The 24,016-nt window shown below is 42.8% G+C and overlaps 1 protein-coding gene across 1 annotated transcript in view; it reads left to right on the top strand.

Moving 5' to 3' along the window:
• The first annotated feature begins 2,998 nt into the window (after positions 1-2,998).
• itga5 (integrin, alpha 5 (fibronectin receptor, alpha polypeptide)) overlaps positions 2,999-24,016 on the top strand; it is a 47,708-nt gene continuing 26,690 nt past the window's right edge. The window contains exons 1-3 of the mRNA XM_052059408.1: positions 2,999-3,461; positions 17,002-17,132; positions 23,899-23,999. Of these exons, the coding sequence (XP_051915368.1) occupies positions 3,256-3,461; positions 17,002-17,132; positions 23,899-23,999 (438 nt within the window). The 5' untranslated portion in view covers positions 2,999-3,255. The remainder of the gene's footprint in view (positions 3,462-17,001; positions 17,133-23,898; positions 24,000-24,016) is intronic.

Consider the following 24,016-nt stretch of genomic DNA (forward strand, 5'->3'; position numbering starts at 1 on the left):
TGTTACACAGAGAGCACATTTGACAATCAACTTGTAATTCAATTGAATTGAATTGAAATAGGCAGCGAGACAACATCCCGCAACGGATTGTCGTCAACCACTGTATTTGTCCTTATCCCTTAAAAGGCCAAAAGGGTAAAAGCTGTATGAAGATAAGAAGTGTAAGGTAGCAGACAGCCACTTAGAAAGACAATTAGGAACGTAAACAAAATAATCTGCTTGTTTAGACTAAAGTCACAATGGAGAGGCGATGACGGGATACCTACAAGCCATGAGTTAAAACGTCAACAAACTATTATTATTTTTTTTTCCACTTTTGAGCAGCCAAGCTCGTACTTGTTAGCACTTCTGCTTCACAAACCGGTGATTTGCGCTTCGGCTTTCCTCTGTGGAGTTTGGCTGTTCCTCCCACGCTCCAAAAACATGCATTGCGGTCTAACTCATTCGTGGTTGCGAATTTGAATAAGTACAATTGTTCGTCTATATGTACAATTGAATAACCACGGGTCTCCTACGATAAGATCCAGCTCAACCTAATGAGTGCACCGTATATCGAGAATAAATGGGTGGACCATTCAATCTCCTATACAGTATTTATTATTTACGAAACAGAACAAAACATTAGAGTTAATGGTCGTTAACACAAAATAGATGTCAAAACAGCATTTTAGAAAACCATCTTCAATTCACCTAAAACACATGTTTTTGGAATGGAGATGGAGAAAACATGCAAACTGTACACATGAGGCCCTGAGATGAAATCTGAACCCAGAACCTTTCGACTGTATGGCAGATGTGCTAACCACTAACGTCTGTAATAAACATGTTACAAAAAAAAAAGTATACACATACATTTGGAGTGTTGTGGCTTTGAAACACTGGTGTCATGTAATCGAATAGTTCTCAACCGCAGCAGTTGCTCAGCTTGATCAATCAGTCTGTATTTTTCATTGAGAAAAGCATTTGACGTAGAAGGTTAGACCCTTTAGGGGGCCACCCCAGCAGCTGCGAAAAGGCCCTCCAGACATGGCAGATTACTGCCGTCACTCAGTTCGCTACCCATGTTGGGGTGCTCCGCCTATAAATACGATAATGGATAGGAGAGTTCATATTGCTGCTCCCACGTGACCAAATTTGGGCCCACAGTTCTAGCTCTGAAGCCGTCCAGTGAATCAGCTGAAGCAACAGTAACTCACTCCAGCTGCTGTGTTCAAGGTCACTCTTTGGTGAGTCGTTTCTACCAACGTCACAAAAGTGATCCTCCAGTCTTGCGTGTGAGTCAGTACCAAAAGTCCAGCATTGCCCTCCTACCCCCCTCCACAAATCCCCATTAGACAACATCAGTCCCAATTCTGTCCAATGAGGTCATCATACAAATATGGACTGACTTCATATCTTCCACACAGGTTATAAATCGTACATTTGGAACCTGGTTTGGGGCATTAAAACGAAAGTTTGTTGATTTGGATAAAATTGGCCGTATGTTTTGAGAAATAACAAACAATAAATATGTGCACTGCTGATATTCTGGTTCCTTGAGATATGAAATACCCGATTTAAGAGTTTTTCAAGATCTGAGCCATTGTTCTGAGCGCCTTTTGTGCTTTAACTTGCGAGCAAAATAATTTTCACATGCGAACGTTATATGGTGTCAAAAAACTCAACTTATATCGCAACAAACAGTATTTGTCAGTGAACGATTTTTAGAAAACGAGGCTTCAAGCTGTTTTAAGTTTACTGTCAAAGTAAACATAAAACAAAGAGAATTACACTTGTGTATTTACAACAGCCACATAGTGTAGCCTCTAGAACTGAACTAAATGCTGACACCTACAATTTTTTTGAAAATAGAAAAAAATGCACTGATTAAAAAGAGTATCAGTGTGGTACGGAGACAAATGATTACCTGCTATTCTACTTGTTGGCAGAAGGTACAATTAATCTTTATTATTACAGTATTATTCATTCATTTTCCAATCTGCTCTATCCTCACAAGGGTCGCGGGGGGTGCTGCAGCCAATCCCTGCTGTCTTCGGGCAGTAGGCGGGGGACACCCTGAACCGTTTGCCAACCAATCGCAGGGCACACAGAGACGAACAACCATCCACACACACACTCGCACCGAGGGACAATTTAGAGCAGGGGTCACCAAACCTTTTGAGAGTGAGAGCTACTTCATGTGTCCTGATTGTGTGAAGGGCTACTAAATTGATACACGTCTAAAATAACATTTGTACAAATTACATTTAATAATATTAGAACATTAGCTAGCTAGATGTATACTGTAGCTAGCTAGTTAGATAGCTAAATAGGTAGCTATAGAATCTATAATACTGCCCATGTTTGCATTTTTAAATCATAATTTCTACGAGCAAATCACAATCCTAGCACTGGCGGGCTACTGGTGTGGTCCTCACGGGCTACCTGGTGCTCGCGGGCACCACGTTGGAGACCCCTGATTTAGAGTGTTTAATCCGCCTGCCATGCATGTTTTGGGAGTACCCGGAGAAAACCCATGTAGGCCCGGGGAGAACATGCAAACACGGTATCTCTGCACTGTTAGATCGACACGCTAACCACTGGACCACCGGGCTGCCTATTATTATTATTATTATTATTAAATTATGTGCAAGAAAAAAAACCCCAATGATTTATTTTTTTAAATCGGCGTCCAAAATACGTCTCTGGGACACGTGAAGTTATCTCTGATTAAAATGTGCTGTTCACCAATACAATTGAACGTGTGGCGATATAAAGTATTGTGATGAAAAGCCTTGCGTTTAAAAGGCTGATCAAAAGGAGCACTGTCCAGCCGGTTAATCATCGTCAAATGCCCGATAGGTATGTACCACAAAAGTGCGAACGGTATCACATTTTGAACACAGAGGCAAACAAAGATTAGTGGATGAACTGTGAAAACTTTTCGCAGGGTATCACAGGCTCCTCCTCCCCCTTCCAAACTTTTGGTTCCCGGCTGTGGGAACTCCCTGCTGTAAGTTTTATTAGAGGAAGCCAAGGAGGCGCGGGTCTTGGAGCTCAGTCACGAAGAGGCGTGAGTTTGAGTTTGGAGCGCCCACAAGAGCTGACGCTGCGTTCGAGACTCGAGTGCGAGTGCTCACTGCTTTGCTTCGATCCAAGTCGTGGGGATGCAGTTGTAGTCCCCCCCCCTTTTTTTTCTTTGAATCCACAAATTCCTTAAGGAGCCCAAAACGTAACACATATTTGCCACTTTCCCCCTCCTCGCTTTCCGTCAAAATGTGCTTGGGGCGAGTTCGCTCAAAGATACCGGGGAGAGACGCTCTCGCGGTCCGCTCGCTGCTGTGCCTCGCCGGGGTGCTGCTCGCTCCTCTTACTGGATGTGGAGCCTTCAACCTGGACGTGGACAACCCGACGGTTTACAGCGGGGACAACGGTAGTTACTTTGGATACGCGGTCGACTTTTATTTGGCTGATTCTGCCAGGTGAGTTCATAAAAGATCACAACACATTTTTTAAAAAATCTTTTAGCATCTATCTTTTAGTGTATTTATGGTCTTAATGGTTACTATGACCCCAGATTGTGTGTGCCCCCCCCCCCCTTGAAAGCAATTAAATAACCTCAATTTAATCCATTTTGCTAACCCATTGTTCCCTCATAGTTCCACTTTCATCTTAATAGAAGCCTGTTAAGTGCGTACTCTGATCATGGTTGTGATGCTGTCCAGCTCAGCTGATCCCTCTGTTGGAATTCTTCCAACTTTGTATAGTAAGAGAGTGGACTTTACACAAATGTGATCGGTTGGATAGGATTGGCAGACATTTGGTATTATTTCATGCACAATGGGTCATCAATGTACTGCCATAAGTTGCGACATTGATCGGATCTGCAAAAAATGACCTGAAAGCAAACAGTCTGATTCACTCCAGGGACGATGTGCGCTGACGTCGTTTGTAATCGAAGGTTTTTCAGCGTATATATGAATTTTAAAAAAGAATCAAATGTTTTTAAATAATGTGTTAGGCACACACATTTCCGGTGTTTTGGCTATTCGTGGGCTGGGCTGTAGTGGGGCGGACTGTACAGTAAATAAACCAGTTGTTTAAATAGATTGGTCCATGTTCTGATCAGATGAGTGATCGGCTATCTTTTCTTTTTTTTTTTTAAACTCACTGATAGGTAATCAGCTCCAAAATTCAGATTCTGTAAAACCTGGTAGAGAGACTCCGTGGTCTGCCACTTCCAGGTTTCATTTTTTTATTAGGTGTTGCAAATAGGAAAGAATGGCTTCACAGATTTGCTGACTGATGTTTTTTTGTTTTTTTGTGGGGGTGTGCTGCTCTGGTAGTAAAGTTCAATGAACCTTAGATGTAAACTCCTGCAATTGTATTCATCATTAGCCGCCAAAATGTTACACTCAGGAATAATCTGACTTTCTGCTTGGAAGTGTCCAACAGCTAAATTTCACTTTTCCTCATCCTTCTCTGAATACCCAGACATGAGGCAGAAGCCTCCCCACCCCCAGTATCCCACCATCATCCCACTACTCATCTCCTGGTCCTGACTGTCTCTTTAAAAGCGCCGCTATCCGTCTGCCTGGGAAGATTTGATGATTTAAGACATGAAACTTGCCTCGCTGCAATGTCTCCCCACTCCCTCCACCTCCTTGCGACCTCATAGGCTGATGTCATTCGGCAGGGCTTTTTAATTCACCCACCCTACAGACCCCCCCCCCCCCCCCCACACACACACACTCTGTCTGGCCTCCCCATCATCTCTCTTCACCTCATTAAGAATGAGGAGACGTCATCTTATTGATGATTGAACTTTTAATGCAGCGTGAAACTCTGCCTGAGGGGGGAGATGAAACAAAGAGGCTTACTAGAGAATTTACTCCAGAGTAAGTGAGCAGATTAGGGTACGTTTGTTTTTTTCCTGGGGATTTTTGAAAAAGTTTCATTTTTGGACAGCAATAGTGTCGTACTATGTGAATGGACTATAAAAACATGAACTTTAATATGTATGCCAAGGGAGTAGTTGTCAAGAGTGTCCACGCGTGTGCACACAGTGGAGCCAATACTGGCTTTGCAATACATCTTTTTAATATACTGTCCTTATAGCAAGTGACCCTCTAAAGTCAAACACAATTCATTCCAAATGTTCTTGTTGAGATTTCCAAGTCAATGTCCCTAAAGGAAGTCATGGAAAGAGAAATAACAGGACCATCATAAAACCTCTACCTAGTTATACTTAACTCTCACATGTGAGTTACTGTCAGTGTAAGATGGAAAAAAAAGTCACAGCTGATCTTCGATAACAAGTGAAGATGAAATGTCATTTCTTTTAATGCAATTCTGCTTATTTGCTCCGAAATGTTGTGCTACTTTCGATGCATATTCCTGAAAATTTCAGTCCGATTATGAATTGAAGTCAGGGGTCGGCAATTTTTGCAAAGGGGCTACATGAAAAACTGGAAGGCTTGCCGAGGGCCAAGCCAACATGCAAATCTCAACCCTCGTCAATGTTAATTTCAGCCGATTCACTGCGAGCCAATTTCAGACCCTCCTTTACCTACCATGATGAGTGGGAAGTATAATTTTATTTACAATCATGTATAATAATACAGTGATGACTTATAATACATCCACTATGTACAGTATATGAAACTGTAGCGTTGCGTACCATGTTATCAGGCCAACTCTTCTTGGCCCTCTTCCTTTCATCATGCACGAAATAAGAATGTTGCTTGCATTAGGACCGTTGTTGTCATTTCCTCGAGTCTCGTTTTAGGAAAGATTTATTGCTAGAGGGGGACAGAAAAGTAGCGAAATATAGCAAAAATGTATCGCAGCTCGTCACTTTTTACTTCTCCTACTCCCTTGAACATAATAACTGTGTTTAATGAAGACTGATTTCTCTTTGCGTTTTACTATTTTACTTACCTTACTTTCTGTCAAATTATTACTGTATATGTTTTATGTTCAATAAACAAACGAAACAAAACAAAATAACAACAAAAACAAACACATTACTGGTCCTCACGGTGACATCATGGTCACCGTGAGGGCCAGAGACTGTGGACGGGCGGGAATTGACCCCCAGGCCTCACTTTGCCCATGTCTGAGCTAAGTAATGTAGTCGTGTTGGCTTCAGTAACTGCAAAGAAAATCTGCACTTTGATGTAGGGAAGTAATACGTATTTTGAGCAGCACAAACATAGCATGGTCCATCATTGCTGTTTTGGTTGCGATATATCGACACCGAACACTTGATGGGTTGTTTTTAAAGACACTCATTTTCATGGTGCTTTCCCTTTGAGACCCGTTTGAAAATGTTTACGTTCTCAAGCTTCAATATAGGCTCGCTGAAGGTGTACAGCGATACATTTGTCTAACTTGGGTCTAGGCAACATCTATTCAGTTGCCACTCAGTGACAGTAAGTGTGAATGGTCATCTGTCTTCTGTGTTCCCTGAGACTGACTGGCGACCAGACTTTACGCTTAGAAATATAAGATCTGAAGAAGCCATTTGGATGAAAAGTGAAAAGGATTCAACAAATGAGTCTCGTTGCGCGGGTTTAAACTTTGAGGATTACATGTCATACAAGTTGTGAAATCGCCTTTTTCATTCGCCCATCTCGCCAGTTCTGTGGCGGCATAGCGAGTGGGGGAGTCGCTGAAATCCCAAGCCGGGGGGTCAATCGAGGGTTGCGTGTGGAGGAGTCTCTCCCTGTCAGGATGAGTTGAACGGCTCTGGCTCCAACCTTGGCAATAAAAATATGTCTATGTTTGACAAATTGCCAGATGTGTGTATCCAAATGTGCCTGTTGTGGTTGGCGTCTCGAGCCTATCCATAAATGGGACGCCAGGTCCGCAAACACAAAGGCGTACTTTCTCCCACTTTGAGACTGACAATAAGTTTATGTATGCAGTGCTTGTCATGCCCTCTGGCTTTACGTAATAAAATTAAATTGGGAGGCTGGCAGGCGGCCCACCAAGGAAGAAGGCCTCGGGAAAATGTCTCGAGAATGGGAACCCCAAGTTTGCAAATGTGTGTCTCACATCCACTATGGAGAGGAAAGTATAAGGAAGCATTTCTACCATAAGAAGTAAAACTGTACAAAAATGTCAAGTTGCACCCTGCCCCTCGCATTTATATCGGCTGCCAGTGCCCTTGAACGATTTCCCACAAGATATTAGAGTGTGTCTTTGGGAGTTTTGCTCCTTTTATAAGGTCAGGAGCCACTGATGGAGCTGCTGGCTCTGCTCCAATCTTTGCTCTCGTCCATCTAAAGGTATTTTATGGACCTGTTGCCTCCACACCAACCTCATCCAAACGTGATCTTATGGACCTTGTTTTGTGCTTTGGAAGAAAAAATGCCTTCCCAAAGAAAGTGAAAAACAGACTTATCCAAAAAGAATTGTAAACAAAGGACCCCAGTCCAACACAACGTACGCAGTAGTATGAAAAAGGACAACATATGTCATTGACTCTGGTGACAGACTGAGGATTAGGGAGTGCTTCATGCTGAGGTGGTTGTTGTAGGGGGTGGCGAGGTCAGGGGCTGTAAAAAACAAATAAATTAAATAACAGACCTAGCTGGGAGTGTATGAAAAATGATGCTGCTCTAGAGTAGCCGCGTTTACACGAGACTCGGGCTGTGCACCAATCGGTAGAGGTGCGAATTGTGATTTGAGTGGGTGTGAAAAAGCGAATAGCAAATTAGAATTTTAGGTCTTGAGTCAGTATGAATCTTAGAATACTGAATTTAATGGGGAGCTCAGTTTGTGTGACGTTTAGGTGTGGAGAGTGAGTGTGAAGAAGCGCTTCGCTTTGGAGTGAGAGAGCCACGGTAGTAGTTAGCCGGCTACTGAACATTAAATTAAACAGGTAGGCAGTACTGCCAATCAAGCTCATATCTGCAATGTATCACTACCTCTTTCTTTACTTTGCCGCCAGTCTCTCGCTCTGTCGTGACAACAAATGAAGTGAGATGCCACTTCCCCTGGAGAGATGTATGACCAGCTAGCAAGCTTAGCTATATGATACAGCTGTGGGTGTTTAAAAGATGGTCTCGGAAGACCAGGAACAACAGTTTGCGAACAAGTTACTATTACCCGCTAACTTGACCAAATACTGGTCTGACAAGCACATTACAAGTTTTCCCAAATTTCTTTGCAGGTCCATTAAAATGTTTTGACAGTGTTGTTATATCATTAAGGTCATCATCGGGTAAATACTGCGACATATGTGTCTAACTTCCATGTCACGAATGTCTGACCAAAACATTTTGAGGTCATCAGTTCCACCAGGTCCCTCTTTGCCAAAATTGACCTTTGCAGATAGGTTTAGTTAAGCTAATATTGACATGTAGACCAAGGTCCATTGAGCCCACTAAAATGGTCATGTTTTTCCACAAGGGTGAGTGCTCTTGCAAACTTTATTGCCATCAATTGCTGTACTTTGTCTATACGCGTGTTTCCAAATTAATTCTGTTTGCGTCTACGCTCACAGACAAAGACACACGCACACCTACACACAATGGGTGCTTTGTTTTTACTGCCTTCCGTGAGAGGAAACTTTTCAGCGTGACTTTTTCTTCCTTAAATCAGTGCTGAAAACCAGTTTTAAATGTCAAACTTTGCTACACCGCTCTTTCGATACCGCCAAAGACACGGCTGCCGCCACACTGCTGCGTTTGTTTCACACACAAAGCGCCTGTATCGTGACATACGGTATGAACTGTGGAAAGTGGTCTTATCGATAGAATGAGCCTGTGTTTGACAAGTAAGCAGGGTGACGCTGTGAGTTAAAAAAAAAAACATTTTTAAATGGCTGCCATCACGTTTGAGTTTGGGAATGCCCCCAGGACGTCATGTCTGCTTTGGGAGTTGGCTGCTAGTCAGGAGGACCGACTGGACTCATATGGTACATTTAATCTGCTGCTGACCCCCCACACACACCCTCAATGACTCACTCATCATTGATGGTAATCCGATATGGGATGTCCTTTATTTAGCATTAAGATGGCATGGTCATCGTTTGGCTATATTTGACATGGAGATGAGCCACTGTGGCAATGATGTGAATGTTTGTGTGTGTTTGGGGGTGTTTCAACAGCTGCTTCCCCTGCCCCCACCTTGTTTAATACAACAGCCTCTCTATGCTGAGGTGAGACACGGACCCCCTGACGTGGTCATTGTGGTGAGGTGTGAACTACCAGCACTGCAGGAGTTTTTTAGGGGCCCATGAGAGAATTGATGGTGGGGGTAGGGGGGGGGGGATTTTAAGAGGTGGGGGCGGGCAAGGACAACAGTTTGCTATGCAGTCATAGGCAACCCGACAAATCATTGTAGTGTTTTTCCTCTCGTCGCTTATTAACATAGTCGCTGGTTTTCACAAAACGGCTGCCAGGTTGAATGCAAGACTACTGCAGAGTCAAAGTGAGTTTTTGTGGTTTTTGTGTAATGGCTGCAAAAAGCTACAGACTGTTGAGTGAGTGTGACCCGACCAAGCATAGTTATTATTATTATTTTTGTAAACGCTCCATTAACACCTTTAATTGAACTACTTGTATTAGGCCAATGTACATTCATGCGAGGGAGATCAATTTATTGTCAGAAGTACAGTACATCCACCTCCTTTACCTTAGGTGCCGCAATTTTTTTTTCATTTCTTTGTATTCATTATTTAAATGTTCAATTATTTACAGAAATTCTTATTATTTATATGAATGTAATGTACCATATTTTCTGCACTACAAGGAGCTTCGGAGTATAAGGCGCACCTTCAATGAATGGCCTATTTTAAAACTTTTCATATATAGGGCGCACTGCGTTATAAGGCGCATAGAATGAATTGAAGCTACAGTAGTGGCTGAGGTTGTGTTATGCATCCACTGTATGGAGTTACGCTAAAGGGAATACAATACAATACAATACAATACAATACAATACAATACGGCTTTATTTATATTGCCTTTTCACAACCACTGTAGCTGTAACAAAGCGGTTCCAGAAAATTTAATATATTATGTCCAAGAAATGGGCGGCCCGGTAGTCCAGTGGTTAGCACGTCGGCTTCACAGTGCAGAGGTACCGGGTTCGATTCCAGCTCCGGCCTCCCTGTGTGGAGTTTGCATGTTCTCCCCGGGCCTGCGTGGGTTTTCTCCGGGTGCTCCGGTTTCCTCCCACATTCCAAAAATATGCGTGGCAGGCTGATTGAACACTCTAAATTGTCCCTAGGTGTGAGTGTGAGCGTGGATGGTTGTTCGTCTATGTGTGCCCTGCGATTGGCTGGCAACCGATTCAGGGTGTCCCCCGCCTACTGCCCGGAGACAGCTGGGATAGGCTCCAGCACCCCCCGCGACCCTAGTGAGGATCAAGCGGGACGGAAGATGAATGAATGAATGAATGAATGTCCAAGAAATCAGAATATAGAGCCATATATAAGGTGCATCGGATTATGACATTGAATGCCTTTGGGTGCGTCTTGTAGTGCAGAAAATACGGTAATTATTTCGGAATCCATTTTGTACCCAAAGATGTCACATGAATTTCAAACATGTACATGTGTGAAGTAATTCTGATCAATCAAAAGTGTTCTTTCGGTGTTTGCCAAGCAACACGGAGGTTTTGTTTGCAGCACGAAGGCCTCTTGTTGGTTCAGATGTGAAATGACGTCCATTTAAACTAAGTCTGCGGCTGCAAAGAACCGCAAGCTTTCTATTGAGACCAGCCACGATGTGGTTTTCTTTGTTTTGTCCGTGGCAGCAGCCAATTAGTTGCCTTTCAAACATTTGTCACGACCATCCCATTACTTCAACTATCGACAAATTTCTGTGAATCATTGGCAGTCCCAAAAAGTGATTACACAATGTACGGCACATATACTACGCGCATACACGGCAACACTTCTGAAGTTGCGAAAGATTTACCGTAGTGGTGTAATTCCGTGTTAACCAATGATCTGAGAGATTGACTGCACCGCAAAGTAGATGAGTTGATGGTGCTGACGCTGCTAGGTTGGCCTGTGTTGGTGGGAAACGCCACTGCTTTGCCGGCTGCTGGCCTGACGTGAGGATTATTGCTTGAGTGGCTCGACTTAGCTGTTAGAGACGTGACCGGAAGAGAAAGTGTGTGTTGACGAAACTTCTGCACACCTAACCAACAGAGTGGTTGAGTAGGCAAATATTTTAGTATGGTTTCAGCAGAAAAAGACCAATTGTCTCAATTTGAGACGTTAACAATATAATAAATGTCACATTTACCGTACTGTATTTTGCCATGATAGGAACAATGTTTTGGCCACTTTATAACCCGTAATTAGGTAATTTTGTGGATGCCAAACAGTGAATATGATGCGTTTTGATTCTTTGGCTCTTTCCAGACCACAGAGCGAAGAGGACATGTTTTTCGTGTATAAAGCACTAGGATCACATCTAACCGACTGTTTTATCTAATCAAGATGTCAGGCGTAATGCCTCAGATCTGTCGTGATGTCCAAAATTGAAAAAGAAGATTTCCAACTTGTCATTTATCGGCAAGTCGCGGGCCAATCTGACAGACGTGAAATGTGGGTTGTGCGCGGCACAGTGGACTCTCTGTAGTCTGCACACGCCATCGCGCCAGCCACTGCTACTCTCATCAGCTACAATGTGTGTGCGTGTGTGTCTGCGTGTCCCCTTATGGCAGCGTGACGACTTGAGCAGCTTCTATCTGGCCTCTACCCTGACAGGACTGGAGGCATTCGTCTAACTACACAGGCTAAAGCTCGCATATCCGCCATTTAAAACAACTTTTGCACGTGACAAACAATGTTGTATTAACCCCAATTGTTGTCAACTTTCCACTTCTGTTTTTCAACTCTCCTTTCAGTGAAGTTGCAGCGACAGTGGAACAAAATCTGATCTGCGATGCTGATTTAGCAAATTGTTCCAAATAGCAAGCGCTAAATTGTTCGAACTGACACATTGTGTGCGCTGTTGGTGGGCGTGTTGCAAGTGATTGGGACCTTTTTAGTAAGATCAGAAATAGTATGTTCATTCACTTCAACAGATTGTTCGCGATGTTGGCAACAGCTGTAAAAGTGGTGAAAAGGGAGTTTTGTTTTCTGACTTGTTTGATTTCATCGACCCCGAGTGTATGTCAATTTGGTGTGGATGTATGTTTCCATCTTGTGTAACATCGTGTTTCAAACTTGTTCCGGCAAACCTGGAAAACTGCCCAGCGATAGCTCAGTATCGATTGCCGGCAAGGTTATTTTAAGTTACAAAAACAAACAAAATAATTGACAACAACAAGTGAAATAAAACCCCAAATACTTTGAAGAAAACAAAAGCCAACTGAAATTGAGTAAAATCAACTACACTTACCGTGAAAATGTCCTTCGTTTTGTCTTTGTCACTATAGATGAGCTTTCGGGGTTCATTTGAAATATATTTATTTTGGTACTGTGGAATGTCAAAAAGTTGTTGAGAATTGGATTTTATTACACGATACTTTTTATTTATTTATTTATTTGTTTGTTTGTTTGTTTGTTTTTGCGCTCGACAAATACTATATAATATATTAAGAACAATTTAAACTACCGGGAAATAAAAATAAATCAACACTAGACTAAAACAAAGTATTTTCAAAACAAACTCTTCTAAAAATGAATTAAAACTAACTGAATTAACAAAAATCAGGAGTCAGAATAAAAAAAAAAGAAACTATAATGAATAATCAAAACTATAACTATAAATATCAGTGTATTTTTTAACATGATCATAACGTCAAACAAGTTTGGCAAAAACAAAACAGTCTCCCATGACTTAGTGAGATCTGATAGAGCTACAGTCAGACTGTTACCGGTTATTTGCAGGTGGCAACATTCTGCAACAGACTAAACTGCGCTCGCCCGTCAGCGTGAGCTTCTCCGTTGTTTGAGCATGTGGCGATAGCGCATTGAGAGCATGCTTGAGTAGAAAGTCGACTTAATTGCAACTGAACGCAACTGGCACTCATTTGTGCTCCTCTCTTAAAGTGATGGTTAGGGTGATGTCAGCTTTCCAGCTGGGTGGGAGACAATTATATTTTTGGGGGAGTGAGTCAATGCCATGATCCACTTCAGTTCACCAAAGGACTACTCCTCGCGCGTGCGTCTGTGTGTGTGAGAGCTACATAAAAGACATGGCATCCAAGCGTGGTGGCACAGTGTCATCAGTTGCTAATTAAAATAAGAGAGGCCACACAGTCAGCAATGGCTGTCATCTTTCTTTTTCATGTGTCTTTAATACAAGAGGGCAACCTTTAATTTTTGTTTTTTTTGCCCCTTCTGGCGGTGAATAATGTCCATCAATCAACTCACTACACTACATCTAGTTCAGCCATACCATTTTTCCTGCTGCACTTACTCTAGGTACCAGAAAGTGGAACTATCAGTTCTTCTGGTAATTAGCATTTTTTCAAGGTTTTTTAAATGTTTCTCACTCTTCCTTGGTAGGAATACTTTCCTGTCCGAAATTTGTTACACAACTGTAAAATGAACTACTGTCCTTGCAAGCACATTACACCGTCGTCTTGAAGCTTTGGCTCAGTGTGCACAGGAATTGTCTTTATGAAGCTTGTGTTTGTTTTTATCTTGATGGTTGTCATGGAGAAATAGACCTGAAACCATGCTGAGACGCTGAGATAAAAGCGAGATCCCATCTCTGTTGGTCTAGACCTGCCCCGTCCACTGGTGAGCATTTGAATGACCATGGGTCAAGTCTTTGGCCCCCAGTGGGTGCCGCATATTTGCATGGCTCAGGAACTGTGGCGACGCCCCTCACTTGCACCAAAGGAATTTGCGATGCAGACAGAGTTGCATTAAATGCTAATCATACCAAAGCTCTACTCGTTGACAACAATAGATAATTGAAGGAAAGGGGTGGGAACACCCGAAAAGCTATACGCATCCCGAGAAGATAACAAGTCAGTAAATGTTAAATCTTCATATACTTTAAAGTACTTGTAGATGATTATCACGTTGTGCTAAATGGTGGCTTGGCCCCCTGTGTGAAATTCCTTCTTAGCGTCCGATTTGATGATTAAAGCGGCTCGCTCTTTTCCTGCGTCCTTCCTTTTTGAAAAAGCTCCTCAGCAAGTCTGCCAAGTTGACAAAAGGTGCTTGCAACTTATTCCTGCACAATAACAGATGATATCATCAAAACGGTTCGTATAAACTTCCAGTTTGCTGCCTTGCGCTGAAAACCGATTAGGAAAACGAGCAATGTTTATATTCGAGTTTATTGTTTTCTTGAGGTAGCTGGATTAGCGGAAAACCTACTTTCCAGGTTTCCATAAAACTTTTTATTGAGGGCCGTGTTTTACAATTTTGGGTGCTCATATGAATCCAAGATTTATTTTCACTTCTTTCATGTTGCCTAGCAACTGAGGGAGAGCCTTGGAGGAAAAAAAGCTCTGTTTAGTTTTAAATGCTTGTGTTGTGTCAAAATTATTTGATTTCTGTCTGACTTTTTGGAAGGTTGGGGTACGGACCACCACACCCTGGATGCTTGGCAGTCAATTGCAGGGTAAATATAGAGAAAAGGCACATTTCACACTGCCATAGAGTGGGAACTGAACCCTTTGCCTGCACGGGAGCACTGAACCACTACACCATCAGCTACTAAATAAAGAGTAGCTTGCACTGTATTTTGAACACAATTCAAACTTCACATTCAGGGTTTTTCCTTTTGCTAATATTGCAAAAAGAAAACAGTGGCATGGCTATCTGAGAAGACTTTACAGTTTAGTGCTCATCCAGTGCCGGATTTTTCGGCCTTGACGGTGGTGTTCTGCAGTTGTAGTCTCCAATAAACCTTGGAACACATGTGTGTGATTTGAATTGATACTGACTGCTGGCCAATTGGTGTGTGAGTTTGAATAACAAAAAAGTCGCCCTCCAGGAAGTGCCTGCGAAGTAGATTATTGCACAGGTGCTGAGGTCATCATAAATGATAGGAGCCTGTTCCTTTGACTGGTGGCTTTCCTTCCGTCTCTTTTTAAAAAAGTGTGACTTTAAACTCCATACTGTGACGAAGACATTCCCCAGAGGGACTGATCTGTCGAGATGACGAGGTCACTGTTGCATGAAGAGGAAGCCTCCAGGGGACTCGGGATGCTACGTTTGGTCAAAAAAAATGTAAATTCTGGTGCGAGTGTGGAAGACTGGGGGCAGGAAAGAGCGCACTTTTCCTGTTGTGGAAGTCCCTCGAAACTGTCTACCCTAAGCACTCTCATGCCTGCTTGAACCACTTCAACGTTGGTGATGCTTGTCAGGTCAAGTGGGTCCACATTGAAGTACCGGTAATGGCTGTGTAAAGTGGATCGAGTGTATCAAGGGATTTGCTTCCTACATTAACATGTTAATTCTACACAGAAATACTGTCTACTACTGACCTGTAGACATTCATTACACAAAGTGGGAGTAGTATTTTGAATTTGTATTTAATTTTTGGCTTTCTTTGTGAGCTATATTACGCAAAAAGAAACCTCAACCAATTGCCGTACAATGTTCAACCAAAACAACCTGTTAAATGACAACAATCCATAAAAATGAATATTAGGGAACATTATTTTCACTTTTTTATCATTTGAGTTTGACTAGAACAGTCAACCTTGCAACAGAATGCAAATGGTGTGCTTAATCTATCCAGTTTCGACTGCTTACACTGTTCAGAGTCAGAGCTGGAGACGATCTCGGCAAGGTTGGGCTGGTCAAGACAAAGAACCATTCATGTTGACAAATTATGATCTTAATCTTCATATGTTCTGGTGTGCGCCATCAACCAGAAGGTAGACTGCAAAATCACATTTTGAAGTAGTTAAGAAAAAAAAATTATAAATTGGAGTGCAGTACATGGCCGTGGCCAGCAGAGGTGCTGTTGATTCAGTCTCAAGTACCGTAGTTTGCTGTCGAAGGAAAGGTAACATTGTCACGTCATCTATATGAAGTAGAACTACTTCCACATAAACATCCATTTAATCACTCTCAGAATGCTTGGCAGAATTTTGTTTTCTCTACCACAGAAAACAATATTTAAAAAAATGGACTCAATTCTGAATTTTCTTCAGAGTTGATCAAATGCCTAACCATATATGGACAGACCACCCAAGGGTCAGAAATGTGACGGCCCAATTGTTCTGCCTGGAGCATAGGTCACATATGGAATTGTTGAGTCGGGCTTGTTCTTTGCTCACTGGTGTTGTGTTTTAATGACAGGATTTTAGTAAAACAATATCCACTGCACAGTTCCTATCAGAGCACATGATACTAATTTGATTGCAGAACGTCACCAAAAAAGTCTTTGCTAGTCTTTTAGCCCTTCATTCATGCAAATGTGCTGTGTCACAGCTGTGGGAACAAGAGCATGACTCCACTTAACCCATCCGTCCCTTTTATTTTTTTCCCCCATCCGCTATTCCCCGACGGGTGCAATGGTTTGTACTTGTGAGTCTGATTTCACACGAACCAGTATATGAATCAGAGAATGTCGCATTTGGGAGCCACAGCAGCCACAAGCAGTGATGAAATGCGTTTGCTTAGTTCGCTTACAAAATAGTCAACTCTGGTGTTAGATATTCCATCAGTCATAGAAAATTGATTTTACAAACCATGCCAACCGTATTGTCCCTAAAATCAACCACATCTTTCTTGTGGTCTCCAAACCCCATTACTGCAAACATTCTACAACTTGCCGTTTTGGTGCAGTAAATGATATAGCTGTTAAAACTGCAGGCTGCAACTCTTCTGCAACAATGACTATTGTCCCACCAGGCAACTGCATGAATTTTGTTTCCAATTACTCCAAAGCATTGACAAAATGATGCTAATAATATCTCTCCATCTGTTTTGGTTTTTTTATCTCGACTCGTACAGTTACCAAAACAAAAAAAAATGTAGGACGCAGGGCGCTTTTAGGTCAAGGTTATATAGCTGCTACATGTTCGTAAACTTTTTACCATTTGATTGATTTGCTTGTACTGTGTCCCGTTTAGCGCCAGCGTGGTGGTGGGTGCTCCCAAGGCTCACACGAAGCAATTCGACATTGTTGAGGGAGGCTCCGTCTCCTACTGTCCGTGGAGCCTCGGCCAATCCGATTGTCACACCATCGAATTTGACACACGAGGTAAGTGTCGTGACAGACATGCACGTTTACTTCTACGACGGTCTCAAGATGAGATATAGCAAAATAAAACGGGTCACCAAAAATGGAATTGTAAAGCATCTATTTCCTGTCGTCCAACTGAAATCCCTGCAAAGGATGTTTGTTACTCATAGTCTGCTAACCGACGTCATGGTTGTGATTAGCACATCTGCGTCATAGTCAAAAGGTTCTAGTTTTGAGTTCTCAGGTTGTCCTGTGTGGGTTTTGTTCTTGGGTACTTCCATGGATTCATGTGATTGTAACTCGAGACTCTAAATCAGGGGTAGGGAACTCCGGTTCCTCAAGAGCCATATCCTGCCTGTTTTCGATCCCTTCCTACTCCAACACACCTGATTCAATTGTTCATGATCGTTTCAAGCCTCTACAGGGCTTGCTGATGAGCTGATGATTTGAATCAGGTGTGTTGGAGTAGGGTGGGATATGGCTCTCGAGGAACTGGAGTTCCCAAACTCTGCTCCAAATTGTCCATGGGTGGGCCTTCCGATTCACTGCGACAGTCGAGTTTGTTGTCTTGATTGAGATCACCATGTGGGCCAAAAGGTATCAGTGATACCTTTTCAATTTTGATGCCGTTTTGATGCCATTTGTTTCCCATCGATTCAAGGACATTGAAAAGACACCTACCAATGCCACTATCATTGCAATTGGAAGAACTTTTATTGTACCTTTACACTATTATAAGCAATTCGGGAATTAACGAGATACAGAGGACAGACCTCTAAACATACTAGACACAATTTGTACAAAACAAACCTTCCGCGGATTAGTAATATATGCTAACCAAAGCACTTGACATATTTTTGGGGATACTTCATCCAAGATGTGGACTGAGCTGTCACATCCTGTTTTCCTAGTATTTTGTATACTGCTCGTAATAATAGACTTTATCTGCCTTTGTGTAGACTTGGTTTGTGGAGTCTTTCGTTCAGCACTAGGACGTGGTGGGGCGTCTTTTTTCCACTCTGCTGGATTCTTATCAGCTATGTCAGTTCCTGAAAAAGAAATAAGTGATTTCTATCCTGTTTATGTCTGAAAAAGGCTAATTGGTTGTTGAGGAAAGGCTTTTGAAGGATGCTCTTTCCTTCCTTCCCTCCTTCCTCCAAGTCATGTTTGGGGGAGGTTTAGAGAGATAAGAAGTGAATCAACAAATAAGTGAGACAAAGCCATGTTTGCAGGACAGGTGAACATGATACCGGGAATCTTGACAAAAGGCCTGCAGGTGAGCTAAAAGGATGACATAAGGTGATTTAATGAATGGGATGAGTCAGGCTTTTTTTGTTCAAAGACGGCAAAGTGAAGACAGGAACAGTCAAAGAGTACACAAACTCCTTCGCAGTTACTCTTCAAATCTGAGCACCGCGGCTCAGCTAAACTTTATAGTCTGTTTTGAATAATCAGCGTAATATTCCAGTAAGTGTTTCACAAGACTATTTAACGACAGTCCTTTATTGGCTCTCAAGACTTTTTGCAACATTTTTTTCCTCATGTGTTAAATGTGTTGGACATCCATGGCATATGGCCGCAGGCTGCCTTGAGTGATGTCATTACAAGGTCTAATGACAAAGACGAGTCGGCGCGCTTCACCGGTGCAATCTGAGGGTGAAGGTGCTTGTTAACCATGATCCCAACCCGTTCTAACATGCAGAGCTGCGCTTCTGTGGAAGAATTCTGAAAACATCTGCATGTGACTTTTCGCCAAGCAGATGTTGCAGAGATGACTTTCAATGGTGCGATTCCTTTTGACTGTAGCTGTGAGCGCACTTTGTGTGCCAGCTTCAACAATCCTAGGAGTGATCCAGAGGGATGACGGCGAGTGTTCCTGGTCAGCATTTCGGATGCTTGACTTTTTCAGGAGGATGCTTAAATGTCATGTTGTTTTGGCAGGCGCACAATTTTCAGCCTTAGATTAAGAAAAAGTGGAACTACTGAATTTTTTCATCCGTCAATCCATCCATTTTATACACTGCTTATCCTGAACAGGATGACGGAGAGTCGCTGCAGCCTATCCCAGCTAACTTATAGTGGAAGGCACACTTCACCATGAACTGGTTTCCATTCAGTCACAGGGCACAAAAAGAGACAAACAGCAATTCACAACGACATCCACACCGTCAATGAGTGGTAACAGATTCCAGGCGGACCGCACAGTAGTTAGGCCAGTGGACCACTGCATCATCAGCGACTGACTAAATTCTTGTCTTCAGTAATTTATACTCAGCACACAGCAATGTACCGTTTCACATTTATCTTTGCCTCCCACTTCATGTCCGGATAGAATGTGATTCCCAGGAACTGGAAGGTATCAACACAAGTCAGTTCGATCATATGAGGGATATCTGTGACGAAGGATGTTTCTTGAATTCCACGATCATCTTTACCGTCTTGAGCGTGTTCAGCTCCAGGTTGCGTTACGCGCCAGCTGCTCCACTTCTTGTCGCTGCACAGACTCGTCGCCGTCTTTATTGAGGTCAATGACGATGGTGTCGGCTGCGAACGTTGTGAGTTTGACGGCTGGGTGCGTTGAGGTGCAGTTGTTCGTGTAGAGGGAGAACAGCAGCGGAGAGAGGACGCATGCCTGGGGAGCCCCAGTGCTGATTGTGCGTATTGACTGCAAACTCGTTGAGACTGAATCATCAGCACCTTCGCTGGTTGTGGTTGAGTACTGCATGCCGTTTTATTTCAAATGTTGCTCCAAGACACAGTCATCGAACAGGTCAGCAGAATTGTTGATGATCGATTAAGTGACTATTATGCCCATCCGTCATGTAAAAATACGCTGACCAAAAAAAGGGTTCTGACATTTTTGTGTATCTACTTCAGTGCTGGTGTCTAAATGCTCGGTGAGTTTGAGCTCTGCTCTGCTCAAACTCACAGGCCAACGACCCTCTTAATTAGTCAAACTAATTGGGTCAAAGTGAACCCCCCATCACTTCCTCTCCCATTGAGATAAGAGCCAGACGATGGATGGGAGAGGAGGTGTGGTGGGTGAGGGCACCAAGGAGGCCACGAGAGGATCCCATTCAGGATGGGAGGAAAGGAAGAAGAAAAGGGGGAGCTGCCCCCTCCAAACACAGGGCGTGTGGTGAGTGAATTTGACCATTTGTCTTCTAACCCCCAGACACACAAACACACTCACATAGTCAAAGGCTACACACCCATCTAATGGCTAGGAGCTGGTCTGTGTGTGCACTGCTCACACCCCCACACAGCAGGTCCTGTCCTGGGAGAGGCTTGGTTGAGCATCAAGCAGCACCCCCAGAAGGGCTCTGGTGACGTCATGTTATGAATGACCAGTTTGCCCGCTATCTCCCCTTAGAAACTCGACTCTTTTCATCTGATTGTTTGCCACATGACTCTCGCTCGCCGCGTCAAGACAAACAGAACTTTTCATTGCCAGTTACAGTGACACCAGCTCCTGCTTGAGTTAGCCCGATTGAAATCCAAGGCTTCTATAAAAATCATCCAGCCCCACAATTCAAAACATCAGCATCTCTCACCTCCCCCTTCCTTCCTTCATGTTCGGTAATGGTGATGCATTAATGTGTCCCCTCTGTGAGTAATGTCAGTAATGAGCTCAAATCCATTAGGCAAGCCAGAGCATTTACATCTTTGACTATTAGGTCCATTCTAAGTAGAAAATCAATCACATTTTGTTCCCATTTTACTGATGATTTATCACAAGGCATGAAGTTATCGCACATATCTCAATATCTTTATGGCCCCTTCAATGCACATTCAAGGATCACACGATATATCATCCGGATTTCCCTCACAAGTATTATCAGTGTACGCCTATGGCTTTATTGAATGAAGTTTTATGTCAGAGAAAACAAACTATGCTGATGCGCTTCTTCATTGGGGGTCAACAAATCACTAAGTGGAATGGAGGTACAAGAACACACGCTTGATATTAAGTACCGTACATTTGCGGGGACATGACTAAACTGGACCTGGAAATCTCTTTTGCGTTCATGTCAGAAAAAAACTGTGACGACAATACCATGATTTGGTGTCTATGAATACCCTGATAAATGCAATACTGCTACCTAGTCAAGTCAAGTCAAGTCAACAGTATTTATAGAGCACTTCCAAACAGCCATCGTTGCATACAAAGTGCTGTACATGGAGCAATTCACAGTCAGTAAACAGTAAGACAAATCGGTAATAAAGGCGGTAGAAAGCACCAAACAGTAAAATCAAGAACAAAATTAAGCCATTGATACCAAACCGATGACAAAGTAGGATATTTTGGGGAGAGACTTGAAGGCTCATGCAACTGAAAAGAAACTGTATGCATGCATGCGACTCACTATTACTAAAATTGGTGATTTAAAAAACCAAGTGTCACGTCAGTGCTATCACTAAGTGATAGATGATTTATGATATACAGTGGTACCTCTACTTATGAAATTAATTGGTTCTGGAAGAAATTTCTTCAGTAGAAAATTTTGTAAGTAGAGACATGTTTTCCATGTAAATGCCCTAATCCGTTCCAAGATCCCCAAAATTCTGACATAAATGTTTCCTTACACCATAAAAATGCATCAAAATATGTAACAAATACATGTTAAAATTAGATTCTTGCACAACAAATTAGAGTTGTGCATAGTGTAAAAAAAAAAAAATTCCTCTGAAGAGATGTTCACAATTAGAGGTACCACTGTACAGCATATTCTCAAGGAAATTGCGAACTTGAAAGTTCATATAAGAGATAATTAACTGCACTTGTTGGGTAATATTGGTGTTTTTGTGCGCATCGACACATCTGTTGCCATACACTAGGTCGATGCGCGCTGCAAAACGTCACATAGATAGCACTCAAAAGTCCTGAATCTCGGCTTTTTGAGGTTACTGTAAATTATGTGAAGGGACTTTCATGATTACCGTATTTTCACGACCATTTGGCGCACCATATTGTTGGCCGCAGTCTCAGTAACGGGTGCTATTTCTGTATTTGACACATACACAAAACGCACTGTATTATTGGGCGAAGCCAGGCATGGTAAAACATACGCCAGCTTAAACATACAGCATGCACGCACGCACGCACGCTAAAAACACATTAGCTTGAAGCATACGGTAGCATGCATGCAGGCTAAAACATACCAGGTATGTTTGCTTATAGCATACGGTAGCAGCTAAGACATACGGACACACGTCCTCTTACACGCCCACCCTTCACTCATTGGCGAATGGTACCTGCTAGGGACGTACGTGCCTTTAGCGTCCTCTTACACGCCCACCCTTCACTCAATGGCGGACTCCCGCATGCTTGTCATCACTCACGTCCGCCTTTTCTCTGTATAAACAGCGTGTCGGCCAGAAGTGCTCTCAGTCAGGCTTTGGAACTCGGCGCATACACTAGAGTCTAGTGACTAGACGCTCCGCATTATAAGGCGTCCTGTCCATTTTGGAGAAAATTTAAGACTTTTAATGGCGCCTTATAGTCGTGAAAATACGGTAGTCTAGAGGTTAACATTTGTCTTCAAAACCGCACAGAACTCAAAAAGGCAAAAACAATGCAAGAGTGCCTCCTCTAGTACCCCGGTTGACTTAGTAAAAGGAACTAAATCTACCAGTACACAACTTTGCCCGGACCTTTGGTTCTTCATTTTGTCTTTGAGTTTTCCACGCTGACACCTGTGAGTTTTGAAAATGTGGTGTGTTCTGAAAGCCTAGTCAGCGAATGGATATTTGCTGAAGTAACAAGCTTCCATGGAGCCTTTTGAAGCATTGATCTTGTTCTATGATTGCCTTTGTGACCTATGTGCTTTGGTGCATCGCAGGAAACCTAAACACTGAGAGAAAAAAAATGAGAAAAAGATTACCAATGGGACGTTACAATGACTATTGTTGTTTTGATTGCGATTAATTGTGGGGATCCTCTTGGGCTACATAGGAAACTGAATTGTGCAATTAGTTGGAATGGACGTAGGAGTGAATTGAACTGGGATAGAAAATGGAGAGCTTGAGGCAAAAGTTTGTTGAAACAAAGAATGATGACCACGTTGCTGTGAGGGCGTCGGTCCAAAGAGTGATTGTTTTGCTTGGGCCGGTCCGTCGTAGAAAGTGGATGGAACAGAGCTCCACTTTTCAGTTGCTGAGTTGGCTGTTGTGCACATCCACAAGCGTCGTGACTAGAACACGCACATAGTTATGACATCTTTCAAGGCTTTGAGACAAAGCGGTTCCTGGATCACCAGCTTGAGAGTCTCAAATATGCGTTCTTCCCTTCCTAATCGATTTTGTTTGCATTGCTCTGTGGCTGCAGCGCAGATGCAACATCTGTCTGCCAGTGACTTTGCAAAGTTTAAACCTGACTCCGGCGTCCATCTGTCATCTTTCACTTGCTTGCTGGTGGAGTTTCGTAGTGGCAGAGCAGTGGCCAGGTGGTCAAACATAGCCGAAGGTCATTAGGGTTAAGCTCGGGACAGTCCTGTCCAAACTCAGTCAGGTACTCTGAATGTCACAAATCACCCTGTTGGGTTGTCTCCCTCTTCATCGTGACCTTCTGGATTGTCGACGTTATGTTTCAATTCACTTTGTGTAAAATCTATTTCTTGAGGCACGGTTAGCTTTCGACTGGATGCTAATTTCACTGTAAGAAGTAGTAACTATAACCTGAGAGGGACCAAAAAAACGGAGAATTGTGGCATCAAATTATCATTTTTTTTTCTAAAAGTCCAGTTACTATGGTCATGGTGTCAATGAAGTGTGTCTGCCACAGGGGATCGTTTCGTCCGTATCAACAACACCTCACATCAGCTCGAGTTCAAGTCGCACCAATGGTTCGGCGCCACCGTGCGTTCCCACGGTGACACCATTTTGGTAAGTTTACCCTGGCA

Source organism: Hippocampus zosterae, chromosome 2, assembly GCF_025434085.1.
Source record: "Hippocampus zosterae strain Florida chromosome 2, ASM2543408v3, whole genome shotgun sequence".
Lineage (NCBI taxonomy): Eukaryota > Metazoa > Chordata > Actinopteri > Syngnathiformes > Syngnathidae > Hippocampus > Hippocampus zosterae.